We start from the raw sequence: 25,358 nt of genomic DNA, 5'->3' as shown, positions 1-25,358 counted from the left end.
CTTTTTAGCTGCCTCATCACACTGTTGACTCATGTTCAACTTGTGGTCTACTTGGACTCCTAGATCCCTTTCACATGTAGTCTCCTTGTGATGATTTAGAATGCCGAATCTCTATAAATCCAGCACATCTTAAAAATGCTTTATCACCCTCAATTGTGTAGGTGTGTAATAAGGTAGGATAATTTTAGGCAGGCTAAATATCAGAACTCTTAGCTAACGTTGAGGTACCTAAAGTGACCATCACCCAATTGTTTTGGAAAGCTGATCCATTCTCCTCGCATTAATAATCACTAAGCACATGTGCTTCCAGAAGCTAAGTAGCTAGGAAAGAATGCCATCATGATCACTTATTGCTGCTTAATCTACAGTCGGCCCTTCTTATACACGGATTTTTTATACATGGATTCAAGCATACACGGTTTGAAAATGTTCCAAAAAAGTATAAATTTACCTTGATGTTCCATTTTTTATTAGGGACACCATTTTGCTATGTCATTATATTTAATGGGACTTGAGCATACACGGATTTTGTTATACACGGGGGATCTTGGAACCAAACCCCAGCGTATAACAAGGGTCCACTGTATAGTCTTAGTTATATATTAAATATGAACAGTGGTAATCAACAACAAATTCTTCTTCAGTAGCTGCAACAGATAAATCTGATCCATTGTACATTAAGAATTATGTTGCAATGTTATTCTAAGAAAAATCATCATGAAGAATGCAGTTACAGAAAAGTACCTCATGAGCTAGATTTTGTACAAGAGCCATCTGAATGTTATGTTGACAGCTTTACAACTGTGATCTTTAACATACTGTTTAGAAACTTAAATTTGCACAGCATGATTGACTATGTAGGTTTTCATGACTGCCTTTAGCTATTTTAAGATATTTTCTTACCTCAGTTTGACAAGTTGAAATGTGTCTTGTGCAGTTTAAAATGAGAAGGACTGATGGTGACAAATAGAGCAAAACTTACTGAAAAGCCACCAACCAAGGAATGTCATAGCTCCATATGCCTTGCTTGAAGACAGCCTTAGCACATAGTGACTAAAGACTATGAAGCTGGCAATGTCAAAGTTAAATTACTGCTGCTGAACACTCAGTAGGTGATTTTAGGTCAGTCAGTGCTTCCCTCCTGCAATACTGGTGACAGCATTTCTTTAATGTTAGGATGAGGACTTCGGTCTTCTGGCGTTGGACCTCCTTCAACAGGAGTGTCAGGGTGGCTGGCCTGATGTGTACTTGATGCTTCTTAGTCAGTGTAGAAGTAGGTCCCATGTAAGACTGCCTGGAGGCAAATCAGTCTGACAAGTGCATGGTATCAGTACCAAAGAGGACTGAAGTGATAGGGTCAATGATCTGTCAGATGAGATTGTTTCCCAAATGCCTGAAAAGTCCCAAACAATCTTAGCTCATACATTAGCTTTTAACCTTGCCTTGGTACTTACAAGTGGCTTAAGTCAAGCACAAAAGGCAAGACAAGCAGCCATTTAACTCTTAGCATTTCACCAGAACTCCTGGTACACTTTAAAAAGTAGCAGGGGCACTATGATCATTGATGAATGACAAAATAATCACCAGACAAACCAAGTTAAACATAGGAAAAGTAAACTCTGAAGTGTTCCTGAGACGTCGCAGCTGCTGCAGAAAAAAAGAGACTGTGGGCTTAGGCAGAAAGTGAACTGGTCGGTCATTTGGAGACTGAGTGGGGCTACCATGAAAATACTTATGTAATACCTCTAGAAGGTTATGAAGATGCAATGTGCAGAATAAACCCTTTGTGTCATTGACAGAGACCAAACAGGAGAATCTATAATTCTTAGGCTACTGGACAACTAGATTCCATGACATCTCAGCACAGTCAGCATGGGAACTATATAACAATTGCATTGTAGGTCTATTAATGGGCTATTGCTTATTTAACATTCCTTTGAGTTCAAGGGGTCCCTGTATTTAGGACTGCAGCCTTAATGCATCAGATAGTTTTAGGTGCTACGAGGGCTGTGGAGTTGGTGTTTGTTGGTGGCTTCAAAATAAAAGCATAATATAACAATACAGTTGCCCTTCTGTTTTCACAGGGGATACATTCTGTACCCCCCCCTGTGAAAATGGAAATCCATTGATATTCAAGTCTTATTGGTTTGAATAGCAGCACGCCCCTACAGGCGCCCCCCCATTTTAAGTCTCTCTGTTTGCCCTTCGCAAGTAAGCGAGTGTAGCCAAGGGTCCGTTTAGGGGAATTTTTATTATTATTGTTATTAGCTCAAATATTGCAAGAGGGCCTGCTACGACGGCCCTTGCAGAATCGTCTCTCGATATGTATACAGAGTAGACCAGAGGATTCCAGTAAATAGAGCTGAGATGGATTTCTAGAATTAATAACCAATTTATTTATAAGGGGAAAAACACATACGATTCACTAGCATACACACACACATACAAGGCTCAGGAAAAGCATAGGTTAGCATGGAATAGGATTTTAGGCATCACTGGGGTGATACGTACCAGAATGTAGACTCCCTCCAGGAATCCAAATGGAATATGATGAGGATGGCATGAGGCTCAGCCATGGAATGACTGGCCAAGAATCAGGAGCCAGGTCAGGGTTCAAGGGGACAGAGCTTCTTCCTGAAGTCCAGACTGGCCCAGTGAACAGGCAAACTTGATGATATTTATAGGCAAAATCTTGCCTCTGGCAAAGGTGCTTGATGGTGAGAACATAGGTGTTTAATTACTTTCTTTTCACCTGGATATCCCTGTCTGATTGTCTTAGTGGTCTTAAGCTGCTCGGACAACAGACCCTGGGAGGGGGCAAAAGCCTCAGGCAAGGCAAACATTTGCTCTTCCTGGTCATATGATAATCCTCTTATGCGACTCTCTAGATATGATGATGTAGGTGCCCCTCAGGGGTGTGTGTACATGTCCTCATGCCTTGCTGGCAATGGTGGACAGGCTATTAGAGTTCATCTAGGGGTCATTAAGGGTTATCATTTATACCAAAATTTATATGGAGCAGCATGGGTAACACAAGGGATGCTGATTCAAAATCTACGCAAACAGAGGGGCTACTGTTTTATACTTAAGCATATTTTATATTCTCTCAATCTAGGTAACTAATGACTCAAGGTGGTGATGAAGTTTCTGGTGCTACCATTTTATTACAGTGAATTTGTTATTAATATAAATTTGCCATTTATGAAGAAGTTGAAGGTTTGGCATACTGACTCCACACACCTGGGTGAACCATGAATTAACCACATATGAGGGAAGCATGTGTGTTAAACTCAAAATGAAAACAATGAAAATAATTCAAGTGTCTGATTTCAATTCTGTATTAGTCATAGGATTGAACACAAGTTTTTGAGGATAACAGCTGACATCAGGGTTTTTTCCCCATGAACAAATTGAAAATAGTCCATAAAACCATATTTTATAAAATGCTTTAAAATGAATGCTTTAAAATGTTTCTGGAACATTTCAGCACTTGACACCTAGATTAAATTCTTAATAGCAATGCATTCTGTTTTACCATATTATAATTCAATCTGTTTAAGAAATATAAATGCTTAAGAGAACAAACCAGAAGACATCAAAAGGAGTTGCATTTCAAAAACACTCAGTTCTGAAAGTAGTATTTTCCCTCTTCCAAAATCAAATTCTTTTCTGATATTTTTCCCAGCTTCTTTTCCCCTCTACTAAAATAGGCAGCAGTTCAAGAGTATTAGTCAAGATGCTGCTACAAATGGTGCATTCCACAAATAGCAAACATGGGGTGTAAAACGTTTCTAACCCAAAGTGCTGGACATTATGTGGGGCTTTGGGCCAGGCAGGTCACCACCTAACAGATTTATTTATTTATAGCTGAGATAGTGAACAGTCATCCCTCCCTTCACATTCTCAGTAAAGATCAACTCCTTTTTCACTTCTAGCGAAAGCATGATGTATGAAACTGGCAAGAAATCAGGGAGGATGGGTTTGGTAGCTGTAGGAAACAATAACCACACCAGGATTTATCACAATAAACTGAAGAACAAAATGCAAGCTGGTGCTGTTCACTTGGTCTTTACAGTCTGATTTCAAGTATCTTTGCAAAGTTTAACATACATTACACTTCACTGGTAACGTTTCATCTGCTCTAGCTTCTCAGATTTTGCTAATGCAAAATATGCAGCATTCTAGATCGCCCATAACAGCATTATTGCCTGGGAAAGAAATCATGATTATTGTTTTTGGTCCTATACGTTGGCTTTTTTTACAGCTTATAAGTTTGCTGCCAATGCAGCTTGTGTTGAAGACTAGGTAAGTCATACTAAATGCTGGAGTCTGCATTGCTGAGCATTAAGTAAGAAACAGCCTGTCTCATTCATAATGAATGAATAAGAGGCAGAGTAGCTTCACAGCACAAGAATGCTAGAGCAGTTACAAGTGAGAAGTCCAAGAAGCTAAAATGAAGTGCAGAAGACTTCTCTTAGATAATTCCAGCCATTACACTGGAGCTATGACTTAAGATAAATACTATCACATTGGTCACAAAAGAGTAAGGATGTTACATCTTGTAAGAGTTTGTACAAATAAATTAGTGTTAACAAACCCAGCATCATATGGACATTTTTCAATGTTTTACCAATGTTCGGCATTTTCTAAGAATGAGTACCAGTGGAACTTAGAGGCACATTTCAACTCAGGTCCATAGAATTAAAGAACTGATATCCTGAGAAAGTCCTTTTGTAGTGCAGCAAATGTTTTCTGCTTAGCAGTTCTCAAATTAGAGTCTTCATTTTTCCTGTAGACTTCAGCATGTGTGGGCCAAACTGAAAAGAAAAATGAAAACATTGAGAATATATTGAGAAAACACTGAGAATAATTTCAAAGACCAGGCTGGTGCCTTCAAGATGTTTTGGGCTAGTTGTCATTTAGGATTAATTGTGCTAGTGTAGTCTCTTGAATCAAATAACCTATAAAATCTGGATGTCATCAGGTTGAGGTATGCTGCTGCATGCTACAGCAATATATGAAATCCAAAAAAACTTCCACATGCTGATCATAAAAGTAAGCTTTAACGGATGAAAATGCTGGTTTATCAAGCAGCATGTTTCTGTATGCTGATTGACCACCCTTACTTGGCTTGTTATACCCCTGGGAGAAACTAAACCAAGGGTTACCAACCTTTGTAGCCCTGAGAGTTGAATAAATAAAAATAAAACTTTAATTTATATCCCGTTTTTTGTTTCCACAATCAAAGCGGTGTACAACCTTTTAAAAAAATACAATATATACAATTCCCCCCCTTAAAAAAGGATTAAACAATTCCATCCATTAAAATTACGGACGATAAAAATCTAAAAACAATACTACAATAATAACGGTGGGCAGAGTCTTTGCTTGTATATGACTGTGGGGGGAGCGTTACATGGTTGGGATCTATTCCGGGAAGGCCTGCTGGAAGAGATCTGTCTTGACAGCTTTCTTGAAGCTCTCATGGTTGGCAATTTAACGGATCTTGTCCGGCAGGCCATTCCATAAAGTGGGAGCGATCGCGGAAAAAGTCCTGTGGGAGGTTGCCATCAATCTGGTCTTTGTGGACTACAACAAATTCCTCCCAGAGGATCTGAGGGTACGGGGCAGATTGTATGGAAGGAGGCAATCCCTTAAGTAGGTTGGGCCCAAGCCATGGAGGGCTTTAAAGGTAATGACCAACACCTTGTACTGTGCCCGGAAACGAATAGGCAGCCAATGGAGTGATTTCAATATAGGTGTAATATGGTCACTCCTAGTTGTTCCTGTAATCTATCTGGCTGCCATATTCTGCACCAGTTGAAGTTTCCGGACTAGGCACAAGGGTAGCCCCATGTAGAGCGCATTGTAAAAATCAAGTCTTGAGGTTACCAGTGCATGTACTACCGTTTCAAGGTCATCCCATTCCAGGAAAGGGCACAGCTGATGTATCAGCCGGAGCTGATAACAGGCACTCTTGACCATTGCATTCACCTGATTTCTCATCTGAAGCGGCGTGTCAAGAAGCACCCCTGAGCTGCGAACACAGTCATTTGAGGGGAGCGTGAACCCCTCTAGGACTGGAGGTTGCAGCCCGATACCTGGTTTGGGGGGCCCTACTGTAAGTACTTCCTTTTTGTCTGGATTCAGCTTGAGCTTGTTTTCCCTCATCCAGTCCATTACTGCTGCAAGACACTGATTGAGGGGAGAAATGCCATCTGTCGTCATTGCTGATGACCGAGACATGGAGAAGTATATTTGGGTGTCATCAGCATACTGATAACACCCTGCTCCATCTCTACGGATGATTTCTCCCAGCGGCTTCATATAGATGTTGAATAACATCGGGGACAGGATGGCGCCCTGAGGGACGCTGCAGTTAAGCTCTGTTTTTGAAGAGCAACTGTCCCCGAGCATCACTCTCTGGAATCTACCTGAGAGGAAGGAATGGAACCACTGCAAAGCAGTGCCTCCAATTCCTCACTCTCTCAGGCGTTCCAAGAGGATGTTGTGGTCTACTGTGTCAAATGCCGCTGAGAGGTCTAATAGCACCAACAGGGTCACGCTTCCTCTGCCGATGCTTAGATGAAGGTCATCAGTTAAGGAAACCAGCAGCCACTCATGTACACACGTTCTGCCGAGATGGTGAGAAGGCTTTAATCCAGTAGTGGACAAAATGTAGCCCCTGGTGGTGCTTTGGCCTCTGAATGATCTCAAGTTGATATGAGGGACAGTGTCATTATCCCCCTGCCCCCAAGAGCCATTTCAGGCCCAGGTAAGGCTTGCTGTTAAAAACATGAAATTTGGGCTGATACTGCAGCATTTTTTTCAAAAAAGAGTGTCAGTTATTAGTGCTGCATGATCAGTTGGGTCAGCTGTTTTATTTTGCCAACAAAGACCATTCCTGGACAAATGGCCCAATGAGACCCCAAAATGTAGTGAAAATCCCCCACACTCCCCAGAGGCCTTTTGGGGGGGCATTCTGTGGCAACAACAATGGTGTTGAGTAATTGTTCTGTGTGCAGCCAGGCCCTCCCAAGTTCTCCGGGGGAGGGGGGGTTATCTTCAAACTCTAGTATCAGACTCTGGTTTAAGTTAAAATAATTCAAGGGAGAATGTGGGCAAGGGGGAGGGGGGTCTACTATTTGCCACTCAGTTTAAAATGATGAGTTGGTTTTAAGTGAACTGCTATTTGGACACAGCACTTACCGGCCTTGCTTCAGATGCTGTGGTCTGCTTTTCACTTTCATTTGGACTGTCACTGCGGTATCGATATGCAAATTTCTTTTTAAGAGCTTCAGCTATTACTGCTGCAGGATCAGTTGGGTCAGTTTTTCTTTTTGTGCTTTCGTCTGGCCTTCAAAATAAGGAAGTAAAACATTGATGTCAAAGAAACTACAATTAACTACATACAAATAGGTTTCATACAAATCTTTGTCTAACTACCATTCTCCTCCCCATCTGACACAAGGGGAGAACCAGCAACAGTCCTTTCCCCCGTTCAAAGCCTTTTTTCTGGTGTAATACCCAGTCACAGAAAATTTGGAGAGGAGTGCTGCCATAGTATTTGCCACCTTAAAGAATAGCTATCTTCCCTTATGGAATTGCCCCAGTATTTTTCTTGGATTAAAGGGACGGAAAAGGCTACTATAATTACCCTAATATGAAAGTGTGTGCCAGACAAAATTTGCTTTGTGACAGACCACTGTTGTTTACTATTAAGACACAGATGAATGGCTGCATCCATCTCTATGCTAAGCCACATTCCAACTGGATGTAATTCCTCATGAACTCCTACAACAGCTGCAGAAAGAAGAAAACAGGCATTCACCTTTTCACTGATCGCAGCTTTACATTGTTCATATCTTTGAGGATATCTAGCATATTTGGTATTTCAGGCTTCTTTGGATCATTATTGATCAGAGTATGACCAGACTTTATTCTTTTTCCTTTGCGTTCCTTAATAAGGTCAATGGCAGTGATACTCTTCTGAAGCGGTGGTGGTGGTGGCAGAGGTGGTGGTGGTGGTGGTACTGCTGCTGAGACAGAAACTGATTCTGCAGAACCGATTCCAGCTGTAACAACATTGCAAACTTAAATAAGCAACAATATCTTTCCTTAGAAAACAACAGCTAACATTTCAAAAGTAACCCCTCAGCACAGCAATGTAGTCTTTTATTAATCACTTTGGCATCTTGCTAAATGCCTGTAAAATCTTAGTACCTCTACTCAATATTATTTCTTCCCCAGTACAAGCAGCTATGGAAAGTGGCTGCTAAACATTTCTTGTAGTGTATTAATGATTTGGTGTTGGAGGAACATGTGACAAAAATCATTCCACTGCATATTGTTGTATAGCAGTTATGTCATTCAACATTATGCAAACAATTCCCTGACTGAGCACCCAGAATAGTATAGATCTAACTCTGAAACTGAGCAGATGACAAATGTACATCATCTTATAGATCTGTCCTCAATAGGGGGGGGGGGAACCTTTGGAAGACTAAAGGATACCCAAATTGCTTGAAACACCATTATCTGGCGAAGGCTTATAGAGATTCAAGAACATTTGCAATTTCTGTCTAAATGGCGTGGATTATGTTGAAAGTCAGTGTGGTTTGAGTTCTGGATTATGACTCTGGAGACCAGGATTCAAATTCCTGCTCAGCCACTGAAACCCACTGGATGACCTTGGACAAGGCATACCCTCTCAGCCTCAGAGGAAGGCAATGACAACCCCCCTCTGAACAAATCTTGTCAAGAAAGCCTTTGCCTTAAGAGTTGCCATAAATCAGAAATGACTTGAAGGCACACAACAACATGAACTGTGTTAAAACTACTATAATAAAAGGAAGAATAATGGAATACATGTGTGACAATCATATCATAAACAAAGAGCTTTCAGTCACCTTATAAAGCAAGCTGTGGTTCTTGGTGAGGCCCTGTAAGACCCCCCCCCCAAAACAAACAAACAAACAAACAAAAAAACCAGGAGGATCCCATCAAATCTTCTCCCAAGAACAAAACAACACTGTTTGGCTTCCAGGTTCACCACACTCCCAATGCCAGGGCAGCAGTAAAACAATAATCCTTGTTGTAATAGCTGGGGGATGAGACAGGGCTCTCCTTCTATCAATTTGCCACAATTCTTTAATTTCAGCAGGCAGGGAATTTTAAATCAAAGCAGGCTAAGACTGCATCTGCACTGCAGAAATAATCCAATTTGATACCACTTTAAGTGCCATGACTCAGTGCTGTGGAATTCTGGAAATTCTAATTTTGTGACATATTTAGCCTTCTGTCAGAGCTCTGGTGCCACCACAATCTACAATTTCCAGAATTCCACAGCACTGAGCCAGTTAAAGTGGTTTCAAACTGATTGTTCTGCAGTGCAGATGCAGCCTTAAATGTGCATGTCTAAATGAGTGTGCATATTCATAGTGCTTAAGAACCTACAACTATAGGATATAGTGATTTTGGCAGTGGTCTCAGACCACAGGCAAACAATTGCACTGAAGTCCTTGCTAGGTGAAAAACAAGGTTTTCCTTTCTTATTGTTCTCTCAGGCCCTATACAGACAGGCCAAAATAAAGCTGCTTCAGGTCACTTTGGAGGTATGGTGTTTCAATGATGCATGAGTCTGGAAGCTGCACCAAAGCTACACTCTAGTCCTTAGGACTGGAGCGTGGCTTTGGTGCGGCTTCTGGACTCTTAGGACACATGTATCATTTAAACAGCATACCTCCAAAATGACTCGAAGCAGATTTATTTTGGCCTGTCTGTATCAGGCCTCAGTATCATCCACTGTCATATGCAGTTGCTGTGAAAAGGTATATTATTAAAAGGGAACAAATAAAACAAAGGAAAACAAATTAAAAATAATTTAATCTGATTTCTATATTTCTTCCCCAAGAGAACTTGTCAGCTCATGTTTAGGGTCACTAATCAGAAGTAAGTAAATTAAAATAATATGGAATTATTTGCCATCAAGGGGGTATTATAACAAAAACGTTTTGAGTTTTCAGATACTGTAATAATAATCAGATAAGTTTAACTTCAGTAGCTATAATGTCAATAGAAGTCTGATAACACAATGAAGTTTCAAGATCACCTTCATTCTGCAGTTTCTACAGCAGCTTAAGAATAAATGAACAGTCTAGTCTATATGTAAGTGGAAACAAGAGCAAGGTGCATGCTGTTTTTTCAACCCGGTGAGATACATCACCATTCTTTCATCACAAGCAAATTAAATAAGAAGTTGACTACCGTAAATCATTTTAATGCTAAGATGCTGCATCAAATCAATAATATCCCCCAGAATGAAGGTTATATAAAGATAACATACATAAAAGTACTTTGGTTATTAAAGGAAAAAAGGAACAATACCTGCCACTGAATTCTGTTTTTCATGCAAGCTTACAATTTTGGCTATTTGTGCTCTTAAACTAGCAAGTTCATTTTCTAATTCACTGATCTTCTGCAAAGCTGTATCATTTGTGGCCACTGCAGTCTTGGAGTCTTCTTGTTTCTGTGATTGTTTTGGTACTTGAAAACTTGGGCCTCTTTCTGAACAGTCTTCATTTCTAGAGAATGATTCAGTTCTGGGCCTGATTTCTGATCTGCAATCAAGAAGAGTATGGATAGCGCTTACTAATGTAAAACCTACTATAAAATAAATTAAGAGGAAAACAATGCTAAGGTTCATTTAGCAACTTTTTACTGAATACATTCTCTAAAATATTTCCACAGCAGTTTTATAAGAGCACCTTTTGACGTGCAGTAGTAAACAATATTTCAAGTGTCATCATCAATGTAAGAACACAGACCTTCAGTCAGGCATGGTCCGAGCAGGGACGTAGCTAGGATTTTAGGAAGCGGGGGTGGGGTGGGGTGGGGTGGGAGGGGTCCAGACTAAGTGCCACCATTATAATGGGGCTTGGGCGCGGCGGCGCAGCAGCACACACCATTCATTTTCTAATAGAAGGCGGGGGGGTCCAGACCCCAAGAACCCCCCCTCCCCCGGCTACGTCCCTGGTCTGAGCTACTTTAGAAAAGTGACATACTGACATTTCCAAGGGTGGAAAAGGCGAGTAGCATCCTGGCAGGTTTCTCCATAGCCACTTCTTGCTTAATGGAACAAAGAATAACCCTAGCCGTCCCACATGCATGCCACTCTCTACTCTCTCTACTAGCAGTTGTATTTCTGGCATCCCAGATACATTACTTTGGGCCTGAATCAGATAACAGATCATGCCTACATAGAGCAACTGAAGTAGCACAAGTGCCTATCTTACATTTTTCATTTTGTGTCCCTACAAGAGCTCTGGTTGCTAAAACTTGTTACTGCCTTCTGAAGCCTATGGAACTGTCATGGTATGCTTTCCTTAGAAACAATACTTAGTAGTATTCAAGTGAATCTAGTTGAATTTAAACACCTTGGTCACAACATGACTTGAAAAAACACAAAGAGAATGACTTGAGAAACAAACCTGAGCCGTGTACAGACTTCACCTTCTTCTTCAGCAACCCATCCTACATCTGCAAGAGAAACTATGCCATCTTCTCTGAGTTGGGTAGAATGACTGCCTTCTGCAGACTGAGAAGTAAGCTAGACAGAGTAGATAATATTAAAAATTAGAGTAGGTTCTTGGGCTTAACAATACCATATTATACTAAATTAATGTTCACATAGGCTTACTTCTGTGGGAGTAGTGGAAGATTATAAACAATGTTCCTTTCATGAAAGAAACAGGTATAAGTTATACCAAGGAACAAGGTTTCAAAGCAGACTGCAGGAGAACTACTGTAATATGTGACATTTAATACCATCAATGAATTAAAGCACGTTGCATAATTTCATAATCAGCTGTTTTCTGATGTCTTGTCACTATATGCAAAAATTTGCAACTAAAATGTGCAAGAACTAACTAGCTGTTAATTGGGAGAGTTAATTAAGCTATTTGTTGTATTAACAAATTTACTAATTTCACTAGATATCTAGCAATTCTTTCTAAAGTGTTGAAAATAGTATTTTCAAGCAAATAAAGGTTCATCTTAAGGAGTCATACTACTAATTTTCTTTCAACACACAGTAGAACTACCTAAGAAATTCCTGGCCTTCTCTCAGAGAATGCTATTCAACTTGCTCTATTGGTAATACTGTATTGAAAAAACAGGGATAAAGGAATTAAGCCCCAAGATATTGCAGGTACAAAACCTAACTACAGAATATAACACATATTAATTTCAGTCTATGACCAGCAAAAAGAGAATAAAACAGGACAGACAAAATGCAAAGCAACATATTAAAATACAATCTTAATCACATTTTAAAATGGGATTAAATATAAAATATTTGTGTTACAATGATTTTAACTACAAATGCAGTTGGTCCTTCATATCCACAGACTCAACCAACCATGACTTTAAAATATTCAGAAAAAAGTAACCCAAAAGGTAAATCTTGCCTTTGCCACTTTATATAAGGGATTCTATTTTACTACACCATTGTATATAATGAGATTTCAACATCCATGGATTTTGGTACCCATGGGGAGAGGGGCGGTCTGGAATCAAATCCTAGCGGATACCAAGGGCCTTCTGTATACATAGCCAACAGATGGATGTGTGTCTATGTGCACTGATTATGATGCTAAAGTATGCATGCATATTTATTATGTTGCCCAAGTATATTTATTTCCAGACATACCTACATACTAGTAGCAGTAGCTGTTGTTAAATGCTGTGATGCTGACCTCAAATTATGGGGATCCTATGAAAGAGAAACCTACAAGTCCTCCTATCCTTAACTACCCTGCTCACGTTTTGCAAACTCAAAGCCATGGCTTCCTTGATTGAGTCTATGTTTCTGGAATGTGGCCTTCCTCTTTTCTTGCTGTCTTCTACCTTACTAAGCATTATTGTCTTTTTCAGTGAGTTATGTATTCTTATGATAAGTCCACAGTACAAAAGTTTCATTTAGGGGCTGTCCACACAGCCCAAAAGACCCATGTTCCCCCCAGCTTTGCATTGTCCAGTTCAGATGATACAGGCAAAAATCCCAGGGGAAGAATTGGGTTCGATCCTGCCAGACCAGACACAAATCTGGTGGATCTGGTTGCATCCTGGGAAAAACAGCTGTTACCCTGGGTTAATTTTTGAAGCCCTCCATCCAAACAGGCAATTACTCTTGAAGGAAAGGTTTATGCAAGCACTGTGACAAGACTAGTGTCCAAAGTACTTGGCAAATACCTTTAATATCTTCCATCTTTTTTATCTTGTCCTAATTATACTCCGAAAGCCAGTGTGGCATAGTGATTTGAGTCTTGGACTACAACTCTGGAGACCAGGGTTTGATTTTCAGCTTGGCCATGAAATCTACTGGGTAAACATGGACAAGTCCCATGCATTCAGCTTCAGGAGAAGGCAATGACAAACCTCCTCTGAACAAATTTTGGCACGAAAACCCCATGATAGGCCTTAGGGTCACCATAAGTCAGAAATGACTTGCAGGCACACAACAGCAACAACCATTATACTCTAGCCTTCTAGTCTCTCACACAATATTAAATCCATAATCCTGTGCCCAATCCCAGTGAACATAGCAGGCTTTACTTCTGAGTAGCTGTGCATATGATTGGTATGACAGTCTCCACAATAGCAAAACAAAGACTGGTAGCAAACTTGTTCTAGTACAATTTAAACTTATTATATAACCTAAAGAAGAAAACAAAATAAATAATAAAATTAAGGCCAATAAAATTAATTCAATCTGTAGCTATTATTGGCAATTAGGCTAAAACATAAACATGCATTAACAGTGTGAACAAGTTTAAAGATAAAAGACAAAAAGACTTACAGCAAGTTCAGTGCATGATCCTTTGATACAATAGTTAAAGCTAGCAAGAAAGAGAAATGGAAAAGTTCCAGTGTAGGAAGAAAGTAGAGAACAGCCAACACATATATGAGTTTGTAGAAAGTACCAAAAGTCGATTCTATTATTGTGTCATAAGAACACTGTCCTGTTCTATTCAGAAAAAAAAAGATTTGAAATCATTTTGGTCTAAAAATCACATTATTTATTTTAGATGGCAACTAAGCAATACCTACACATCAAACTTGCATACTCTCTCCTCTTGCCCCTAACCAATTTGTTGGAAACAGTTTTATGGGTCTACAAATGCTCTTTGTTTTTAGTCTTTGAAGCAGGCTGAAGTGAACCTATTCTGCTATTTCTCCCTGTTCCAAAGGTCACCTCACAGAGAGAACTATCCTCTCTGGTCCTTTTTGTAAGAGGCCTTTGTTTAACCAAGCCACTTTTGTTCATTTTTAACAGAAACATCCAAACCTGACTGGTATTTCCCTGAAGCAGATCAGAAACAGTGTACCAGGTAGATACTAAGGCCTACGGACCAATAAGGAAATATTATTTTACCTTATAAAAAAGATGCAATGCTTATTTTAATGGATCATACAGCATACTGCTGAGTTGCTCAGACTGTTCATTACAAATTAAACTTTATATGTATGACTTGATTCTTACATGTATTATTCTGTCAAAAACAATTGTTATAACCCACATGATTCCAGTAAAATTAAGTGCTACTGTCATATAAGTACAATAGAAACAAAGAGTTCATGACTAATATAATCTTCACTGAAAGATTTTCTCCCTCCCCCTTTCAAATCTGAAGAATGAGTTTTTTACTGTAAAATCATATTAATTAACCATCACTTCAGAAGTGCCTGCTTAGCATTAAAAGGGAACAGTTCTATTTTAAAATTGCCATCAGAAATGCATGCAAAATCAGACCTTTTGATGATCAGTAACACCCATAGTTTGCAAATACTGTGGAATTAACTAAAATCACAGAGACTTGTTTTACAAAAGAATTAAGATCTCAAATTTAATACTGAAGATATAATTTTATATTTTCCTTAAAAAAACCCAAACGGTGCTTCATTTCGAAGAGATATTTCAGATTAACTCATCCATCTTTAAAAAGGACAACTACTACCATTTTCTGTGCACAGATACTTGTTACTCAGGCTCCAGACTATATCTGTTTGCAGTCCTGCTCAGGCATTCTGGGGAGAGAATGTATAGCGCAGAGAATTGGGAAATGGGGTTACACTTATGACTCAACTCTCTCCTTCTAGGATGGTACTGTAGTTGCCAACTGTTAGGCACATTATTCCCTTTTTCAGTTTTCCTTTTCTCAACACACACTTCATAGGCATGCATTGGTTAACAAAGGCTCTTACAAACAAGCTTCTCTTTAAAAAATATTTCTATATACCCAGCCCTTTCCCTCTATGTCATCTATTTAGCTGAAGACCCCACCCCCATTAGTATCAGCATTGGGAGGATAGTGAAGGAGGGCTGCAGAAATACAGAGTTTTGGTGCTGGGTTGCAGCAATGTTTCTGAAAAAATTCAATACATAAAGCCTGAGCTAAGAAAGAGTAGGACTTGACTCTACCCAAATTTAGTACAGCCCTGTATACAACAGGCAAGATAAAATAGCAGCTGCCTCCAAAATCTCTTACCGAGCATGGTGTGAACAACAAAACAGAATTAAAAGGAGAGAGCACATAAGCCTGCCGCACCAGCTATCCCCCCCCCCCCCCCCGCTCATGTTAAAAAACAGTTCTGTGAGGGTGGCCACAAAAATAGAAATCATAAAGAAGTAGAGGTTACCGGGGGGGGGGGGGGAAGAGACAGTCATTACTGGATGCAATTTTTAAGGAAGCCTTCAAGTGGTCTCTAGGGCCTGTTACAGACTGCCAAAATAAAGCTGCTTCGGGTCTCTTTGGAGGTATGCTATTTAAATGATGCATGGGTCCTAAGAGTCCGGAGGTCGCGCCAAAGCCACACTCCATTCCTAAGCACTGGAGTGCAGCTTTGGTACAGCTTCCAGATTCTTAGGGTGCATGCATCATTTAAACAGCATACCTCCAAAGAGACCCGAAGCAGCTTTATTCTGGCAGTCTGTAACAGGCCTAGAAGTCTAAAAATGTCTGTTTACTTAGGCTACACTTATCTGACCCAGCTGTTTCATTTCACATGTGCATGTTGTTAGTTCTGAATAAAAAGTTGAACTGCTCTTTTTTCCCCTAGTGCTGGGACATATCCCTGGTCTTTTCATCTTATTTTTGCCTCTAGTATCAAAGTAACGCCCAGGAACTGAGGTGTACCTGTTAACAGAATTACAGTGCGCCCGCATCATATGCAGCTTCCAGCATATGCCGGAAGTCGTGCTGCCACAGCCCAGAAAGAATGGGGCGCGTGCAGCCATGAGCATGAGCCCCATTGACTTTAATGGGGCTCGAGCATACATGCAATTTCCTTTACGCGCGTGTGTGTGTGTGTGGAATGGATCCCCTGCGTAAGGAAAGGGACCACTGTATACACCCAAGAAGCTGATTCCAGATATGTTTACAAATATTATACCTATCTGAGGAATTTACTGGTATATAGAAACTGCTTCCTTATTTTGGTGGGCTGTTTCGTTTTCAAATTGATATCCAGCTCGGATCTCAAGTTTGCTATTAGAAGAAATAATAACCGTCACATGAGATATTTGGCACTGCCTTCTAATTAACAGGTGCTTAGGCATATCCCAGGCCAGACTAATCATTAATCCAATCAGAACAAAATAATAATAATAATAATAATAATAATAGTATCATCTTACCTGGAACTGAACCCTTGGGCACTGTATCAGAGAGAGGTTGGTGCCTATTTTCCTTACAATACTTCTATTTGGGCCATAAGGTTTACTTGACCAAAGAAGCTGAAAAGGTTAAAAAGGTTACTTTATCATGGCCTTACACTATTTGCTCAGTTTTATAAAAACAATTTATGTATTTATGCACAATCAAATTAAGGCTAAATACACTGACATTAACATTCATAAGTGGATACAAGACCAGAGTTTCAACATGCTGTGAGACCACAACCAAGTCTGGATAGAGACAAAGACAAGACCATCTCTGTTAGAACTTGTACGCATTGTTACTATTCAGAGGTATGTCTTACATTTCACAGGCCTAAAATACAATGGCTAATTCCAACTACAGTAGATCAATGGAAGCAAGACGAATTATTTTAGTATTGGCTTATCAATTCAGTAACCGATTTAGTAGATCTATTTGCTGGATCTTGCAACTAGGTTTAGGCTAAGGGAAATCATGTGACTCTACAAATGTTGCTCAGCTGCAATCCTAAGAAGCATCATCATCAGTTACACTGGCTGGGGCAGTCCAACAAAATCCCAGGGATGCAAAATTTGCAGATATTTTGAAGCCACAGTTAAAACAAAAAAGAAGATATTTTTCCTGTTATTTCCAGGGGAAAACCATAGCCTTTTTTCGGAATTTCTTTTTAAAAATGCAGTATTAGTATTTTTACACACTGTAAGCCAATTTGTTATTTTTGAAACACAAAATGTATTGTGTCTGACCTGGTCTGGCATATCCTTATTATGTTTGGAGTATTAAAAGTACTTCTCATTCAGACAATATTTGCACTTGGAATTTACAATGTAATTGTTTAACATTTGTTAGAAAATGAGCTACGAGATCTTGAACTGTAAGGCAAATGTGAACTGCAAGGAACCTCTCTAGCTCTGTCAGTTTGGTTGGTTCTGCTAATTTGGTTTTACCAATTTATGAGGATCAGGCACCCTCCCCCCCATACCAATTATTGAATAAATAATTAGCATTAGCAAAACAGAGAAAATTATTTTGTCTCTTCCAGTCCAACAATGGGGTGGAACAGACCGCCTCAAAGAGGAGGCTTTAAGTTGCCCCTTCCAAAGGTGGATTCAGGCCACGGCAACCTCACGCTGCAGCCCCAATCCACCTTGAAGCCACCTGAAAAAGAAGAAGCAAAGAACTGCTCCTTTTGGGTGCAGCTAAAAGCCTGTGCAGAAACCAATGCAAAATATAAATACTGTGGCACTGGAACATCTTGAAGAAGGCGCCTGTGTGGGCAGCTGACCAGCTTCAAGATGTCTTGGAGGTGTGCAGCGTATAAATGCCATGCCCCAAGCTGCTGGGAAGCCAGGTTTTAGAGCTGGTCTGTTCTGACTCGATGTCAAGCAGATATAAAACACTTTCTGTCATAAAAGGAACTGAGAATAGGAAATAAAGACCAAGAATTGCAATGATCTGATCCTGTACAGCTTCATATAAAAATCTGCCTACTGTATAGCTTTAAAAAATAATTTTGGGGGAACACCTTGTCCTAAAACATTTTATTTATCACTGTAAAAGCATCCTGTAGGCCACATGATTCCCACTTCTAATTTAAGCCATGCATTTTAGTGGTACCTAAGTACCAGTTTTTGAACCTCTTTTTACTCACTAGGATGAGAAGCTATGCCTATCTTGAGTACAATACTATTGCTTCCAAATGTTTAAATATTTCACTATAAGCATCACACTTACTGATTCCATAGTCAACCCAACTTGTTCTAACATCACTCTGAACAGGTTTATAAGCCAGCAGATCATCTAGAACAACAGAGTCTTCACAAACTTGTCAGTGAACCACCTTAGCTTGTTGGGATGCAGATGTTCCATAGTCACTCTGGGAAAAAACATTTGCAAACAAGAAATGTCCATATGAGACTCTCAAATCATTTAAAAAAAACCCTCTCTCAAATGACACTTATTCAATGTAAAGAAGGGAGGAGTAACTTCTAGTGAGGAATCTCCACTGGCTCCTCAGGGAACTCTGGAGGGTTATACCCCCCCAATCCAATTTTTTAAAACTTGCAATTTACTTCCTAGTTAGAAAATGGCTTCTCCTGGACCTCCCAGGGAGATGGTTGAAAACATGGTGAACTGTTGGAAATTTTATGATTGCATTCTCCTGTTCTTCTTTATTTAGATAGGGATTTCCTCTCTTGCTCTTCTATCATTCTAACATTCTAATTATTAATGGAATTAGAATGTTAGAATGATAGAGGAGGAAGAGAGGAAATCCCTATTTAAATAAAGAAGAACAGGAGAATGCAATCATAAAATTTCCAACAGTTCACCATGTTTTCAACCATCTGCCATATTGTATTTTCCTATATAATTCTAAAAGAAAAAAGAAATAATGCTAATAATCCATTACTATGATTCATTGAAAGTAATGCTCCTCCCCGTTTAAAATATTTAAAATAGATCTCTTCTAAAAAGAAGACCTGCCATTCTACATGTCTTGGGAGCATAATTTTCCTTTGACGCAAGCAGTGTGTTTGCCATACTCCTTTATTTTAGCAGTAGGTTGACATAAGCTTGTGGTCTTCCATAGATTGTACTGTGACTAACAGCACTAGTCAACATAAGCCAATGGTGAGGGGAAGCTTGCAGTCCAACAGCAACTGGAGAGCTCCAAGCTGTAACCTGTTTTAGAAAATTGCATATGATGGAATCGCTACAACACTGTCAAACTGGGAGGCAGCCAGGATCAGGATGTGTATTGCCCACCACTGACTTAAACCAATTACATAAAGAATGTGATCTCGTTCTGTCTTCTCAAATTAAAAAAAAGATGACCTAACCAATTATAAAATTATAATTGCAATAGTGTGTAATAGTATGCAATAGTATGCAAAGGATGTAAGATGGTCATGAACTGAGGTTTTTTAACGTGCCCTAGAATTCTAGTTGCCCATATTTGTTTAAACTACCAAAACTATCCTGAAACCTTTCCATTTTATTTAAACATTTAATATACTTAAGTACTTCTACAAATAATAATGTTGATGTGAAAAAAATTCATGTTAGATGAAGTAACATCTTCTGCTACTCTGTGTGTGTCTGTGTATCACCAACAAACAAAATATCTACTGCTTTCATTTTAGATTTCCTTCATAAACAAGAAAAATGTGCTCATACCAACAGTAGGGATTACTTTGCTACTTAGTGAAATTTCTAAGGTGCATTATGGAAAAAATGAAACAGAACAAAAACTGACATGTTAATATAAATGGAAGTCACTTGGGACATATCAAACAAGAATGTTACAGTTCATACAAGAAAATCCAAAATCCACAAGCAGCAATACCTTTATTGGGTAAACTCCAAAGCATAAAATACATCATGCCAGCTGATGTACAGAAACTCTTTCAGAAATTCAATGTCCTTGCCTAATAAAGGTACAGTTAGGTTCAGGCAGGACAGGGACACCTGGATCTCAAGAGAAGTTACTTTTATGTTGCTAATGGAATAGAAAAGTTATACCTCTTTTTTATTGCTCTTTGTTTCTAGTACTCACATGGCCTACAATGGCAGTGATCTCTGCCTGCACTGAAATCTCTCAATACCTTTTTAATGGACAATGTCTCACATTTTTTTCTTGAAAAAACCAACCAACCCAATAATAACTACCGGTAACATTATTCAGTGGAGCTGTTCCAACAGTATGTACACCAGATAAGCCAAAAAGGGAACAGGCAGTGTTCAACCTGTCTTAGAGACATGCTGGGGATCTGGATTCATTTTTAGTAGCATTTGATATCACTTAGCTGTGGCTGAATGAAGCAAATGATCTAGCTAGAACTGGGAATCGTTTGTTTAAATTTACCAGTTCAGCACATCTCAATTCTTCTTTGCTGAAACATGAGTTTGACACATACACTCTTCTGTTCTCCTGAACTGTTATTTAATTTGGCAAGAGGATTTATTTTCAACTAGATGCCTATAATTATAAAAAATCCCATTCCGACAAGCTTAATGGACGCATTTTAAAGTTTCTAACTCTACCGCAACACAAGATGTAAGGGTTTTGTGTGTGTGTGCGCACCTTTAAGCCATCTGTCGATTTATGATGACCTCATGAATTTCAGAGGATTTTCTTAGGCAAGGAATACTCAGAGGTGGTTTGCCATTTCCTTCCTCTGAAAGATAGTCTACAGCACCTGGTATTCCTTAGTGGTTTACCATCCAAACACTAATCAGGCCTGGTCCTGCTTAGCTTCCAAGTTCAGACAGGATCTGGTGCCTTTAGGGTTAGGCTTAAAAATACATTTAAATAATAATGTGCCTAACATATAATTGTAAAAATATGCAGAGCATTTTCATTTGTGCCACACAACAAATGGACTGCCACAGCACACCTGATCCTTTCACCTGCAAGAGCCATGGAGTTAACCAGGGACTTCCAGCATACAAAACAGGAACTCTACTACTGAACTATGGTGTCTCTCACACAAAGTGCTGTCTGAACTCTGAGGGAACACAGGACCCACATTAACATGTAGAACTAGAACTAAATTATTTTCCTATTTCTAAATATTCATCTCAAAATGCCTGTGTCCACTGACAAAATAATTTCAATTTCTCAAGCATTAAAGCCTTGATATAACTCAATTCTTATAAACAACTTTCACAAGAACAACAGCATAGTAGTATTCTCTCTATAACCTGCTCACACAAAAAAACCCAAACAAAACTATTACCTGCTTTTACATTTTGTTGATACATCAAAAGGACCATTTTGAATTTCTGTGGCCTTTCAAGTTCAAGCTTTTAAAAGAAGGACTGACTTTGCTCAACATAAGTTTGTTTTTCCCCCTCAAGCATAAACAGTCAAATGGGGCAACAGCTTCCATGCCTCAGTATTAATGAGAAAGTCCTGTCAATATTTACCATACTTTCCATTCCTCATGTCTGCCTTTTGTTTACAACCTTAACCCTAAAGTTGATGCCGACTGCAGGAGAAAAGGCCTACACTGTTGTTTGCAACAGATCAGGGAACAATCAGTTAGGAAATAAAACTCTCAAGGTTAGCCACTGCCCCACTGGAAGTACAGAGCAATGTTTCTGAAACAGACAGAAGTCACACAGTGTAACACCAGCAGATATAGAAAAACATGTGAGACTAGTTGCTTAAACTTCCTTATTAAATGTTTGTGCATTTGCTGGCTGGACTGTAATACACAAACTGCATATAGAGGAGAATCAGATAAGGCACCTTTTGATCCTTTTCACGGCTCCTGCTGAAGAGCCAAGCATAACCTGTAACTCAGCAAGGGCTTAGGCCTAACTGGAAAGCAGGCCTTTTTGCCTATGGGTGAGCTCTTAGGCTGCATCCACACTGCAGAAATAATCAGGTTTGACACCACTTTAACTGCCATGACTCAATGCTATGGAATTCTAGGATTTGTAGTCTGGTGCCACAAGAAACTACAAATCCTAGAATTCCATAGCACTGAGCCCTGGCAGTTAAAGTGGTGTCAAACCAGATTATCTCTGCAGTGTGGATGCAGCCGTTTCCATCCTGGGAATGGGAGGTGGGCTCTAGCTACTCAAAACAGAAAACTGCTGCACATGCTCAGAGGAACCCTCATCCCCAGGTCATTTCTAACTTGACTGCCATTGGCAGCCCCAATTACAGCAGACTCATTGAATCAATAGGATTTACACAAGTATGACCATCTGATTCAGTGGGTTTGTTCTGGATGGGAGAAAGCAAGCTTGGTGCACTGGACTACGATTTTGGAGACCAGGGTTCGATTCCCACTCAGCCATGAAACTCACTGGATGATCTTGGGCAAATCACATGCTCTCAGCCTCAGGGGAAGGCAATCAGGTGTCCCTGTCCTGTGTGAAGCACTGCTCCTTTCTTACCTTGAATTTCTCAAGGAGTCTCTGTACATCAGCTTGCAGTACATATTCTATGCTTTGGAGTTGACCCAGTAAACGTATTGATTGCTGGTCGTGGATTTTGTGGTATGGACTGTAACCATTCTTGCTTGATCTGTCCCAAATGACTTCCATTTACTAACATGTCAGATTTTGTTCTGTTTCATTTCCCCCTCAATATTGCATTTTAGAAAGCCGGCCAGGCACAGAGGTTTGAGTGTTGGACTATGAGGTTTTAATAATAAAAAGCATATTAAAAAGTGTTTTCAGCTTTCATTTGGCCATGTCCTCCCTTTTTATCTCTCGAACACCCTCTATTTTGCAGTGTCTTGTCTTCACCCTGGATCATAGACCCAAGGGCCATCCAGTCCAGCCCCCTGCCATGCAGGAACTCACAATCAAAACGCCCCAGACAGATGGCTGCCTAGCCTATCTTTAAAAACCTCCTTCTTGGGCAGGGCGGCCAGACTGAGGTCCTCCTTTTCCAGGACACGTCCTCCATCTTCAGATCCTGTCGAATTTCAAAAGGGCCTCCATTTTGAGAAGGACTAAGAAGCACGACTTTACATTTATAGGAGTGTTTCTAGCTTTTATGTGGCAAGTGCCCTCCATTTTGTCCTCCTCTGAGGTTAGAAGGAGATCAGGGCTGCATCCACACTGGAGAAATAACCCGATTTGGCAGCACTTTAACGTTTTGTCTGGCTTAGGGCTATGGAATTCTGGGAGTTGGAGTTCAACTTCCAACTCCAACTCCCAGAATTCCATAGCCCTGAACCAGACAAAGCGTTAAAGCGCTGCCAAACCGCTTAGCCTTCCTCCCTACTTGGCTTCCCAAAGGCAGAACCGCCACATGGCCGCGGAGGGCCTCAGGGTTCCCACTCACCCGTCCGCCTCTCAGGCGCAACGCTCCTCTCTTTCCCCTTCAGACCCGACCGGCTCATCTTTTCCCTTCTGGCACCGTCTCGCGCAGCAGCAGCAGCCAATCCCGCACCGGCGCCGGCTCTCACTCTGACCAATCAGCGTCGCTCATGGAGAAGGAGGGGCGGGGCCAGGCTTTTAGTATAGTCTTCACGCAACGCTCACATCCGGGACACTGGAAGGTCGTTTGGTCATAGATATAGTAAAGATCATAGATATAGTAAAGTTCAGAGCGTGGAGTTGTGGTTTGAGCGTTGCACTGGGGCATTCCGCACTGCAGAAACAATGCATTGTTTGTTTGTTCAAAGATATAGCCCTGGACCTGGTTAGTCTATGGAATCATAGACTATGATTTGAGACTAAGGTCCAAAACGCACTGCAGAATGAATCAGTTTGAGGCAGTTTTTAACTGCCTTGACTCAGTACTATTAGGGAATTCTGGGAACTGTAGTTTTCTGAGGACATGGGCGACAATCTGCAACGTTTTAACAATAAGTTCCCAACTCCCCTTTCTTCTTGGACTACCAAGATGTAAAGTTACTATATAAAACCCCATGAGACACTGTGAGACATTTAGCCTTCTTTGTCAGAGAGAGCTCTGGTGCCACAAGAAACTACAGTTCCCAGGATTCTCTAGCACTCAGCCAGGGCAGTTAAAGCGGCCTCAAACTGGATTATTTCTGCAATGGGTTTTGGACCTAACTGAAAGAAAGAAGCTGTCACAGCATGAGCTTTCGTGGACTTCTGTGTCCTTCCTCAGTTGCCATTTTGTTTGTTGTTAGTATGCAGAGAGATCTTGTGTAGCCCCTTTGAGGCTAACTGAAAGAAATAAGTATATCTAGAGAGATCCTTGTAGCCACTTTGAGACTAAGGTCCAAAACACACTGCAGAAATAATCCAGCACGAGACTGCTTTAACACCAGAGCTCTCTGACAGAGGAGGCTAAATGTCTCAGAAAACTACAGCTCCCAGAATTCCATAGCACTGAGGCAGGGCAGCTAAAGTGTCAGAGTGGATTATTTCTGTAGTGTGGATGCAGCCTATGACTCTGGAGACAAAGGGTCGAATCAACTGGGCAAGTCACACTCTCTCAGCCCCAGAGGGTGGCAAAGGCCATGGCAAATCCCCTCTGAAGAAACCTGCTAAGGTAAAACAGGTTTGCCTAGAGCTGCCATAATGGAGGCACAACAACTTTGAGGAAGGACTCTATAGTCCTAGGATGACCAAGCTCAAGGTTCTGTCCAGTCTTGCCTCTCCACTCTATGGTTTCAATAACATTTGAGGCGACTCTATGGTTAGGAGAAATGAAGCGATGAAAGGATGTGCTGCAGCGCCACCTGCCGGTGAGGCTCCCTCAATGCAACAGTCGAGGAGGAGAGGTTGGACAAAGTGGAAGGCAGAGTGGGGCAAATGGAAGAGTTTGGTCCCAAACACACTGCAGAAAATCCAGTTTGGGACTGCTTTAAACCCCCCGCGAGTCAATGCTAGGGAATTCTGGGGACTGTAGTTTTTGAGACATTTAGCCTTCTCTGCAGAGAGAGCTCTGGGGCCACAATAAACTACAATTCCCAGGACTCCCTAGCACCGAACCAAGGTGGTTAAAGCAACCTCAAACTGGATTATTTCTGCAGTGTGTTTTGCACCTTTATTACAGCTGGAGTGAGGAGTACAGTTGGCCCTCCGCATTTGCGGCTTTGACTTTTGCAGATTAGGTTATTTGTCGTTTTGATTAATATGTTCTCTCTAGGAATCTCTTAAGCCCTCCAAGCACAATTCTGCTGGCAGCTAAAGGCGAAA

The 25,358-nt window shown here is 40.4% G+C and overlaps 1 protein-coding gene across 1 annotated transcript; it reads right to left on the bottom strand.

Moving 5' to 3' along the window:
- Positions 1-3,314: 3,314 nt before the first annotated feature.
- On the bottom strand, positions 3,315-23,611 carry LOC149317373 (mitochondrial fission regulator 1-like). The gene is made up of 8 exons (XM_089517381.1): positions 23,527-23,611; positions 18,453-18,594; positions 16,697-16,795; positions 11,490-11,608; positions 10,387-10,619; positions 7,832-8,075; positions 7,210-7,357; positions 3,315-4,817 (listed from the first exon to the last, which is right to left on the bottom strand). The coding sequence occupies exons 2-8, from the start codon at positions 18,516-18,518 to the stop codon at positions 4,767-4,769; spliced, it is 960 nt and encodes a 319-aa protein (XP_089373507.1). The 5' UTR covers positions 18,519-18,594; positions 23,527-23,611; the 3' UTR covers positions 3,315-4,766.
- Positions 23,612-25,358: the final 1,747 nt, after the last annotated feature.

The sequence above is a fragment of the Sceloporus occidentalis genome, unplaced genomic scaffold (assembly GCF_023333645.1).
Source record: "Sceloporus occidentalis isolate IW3139 unplaced genomic scaffold, rSceOcc1.0.p SCAF_3, whole genome shotgun sequence".
Taxonomy (NCBI): domain Eukaryota; kingdom Metazoa; phylum Chordata; class Lepidosauria; order Squamata; family Phrynosomatidae; genus Sceloporus; species Sceloporus occidentalis.
Note: the sequence above shows the minus strand (reverse complement) of the source record. Positions and strands in the feature narration are given on the sequence as shown.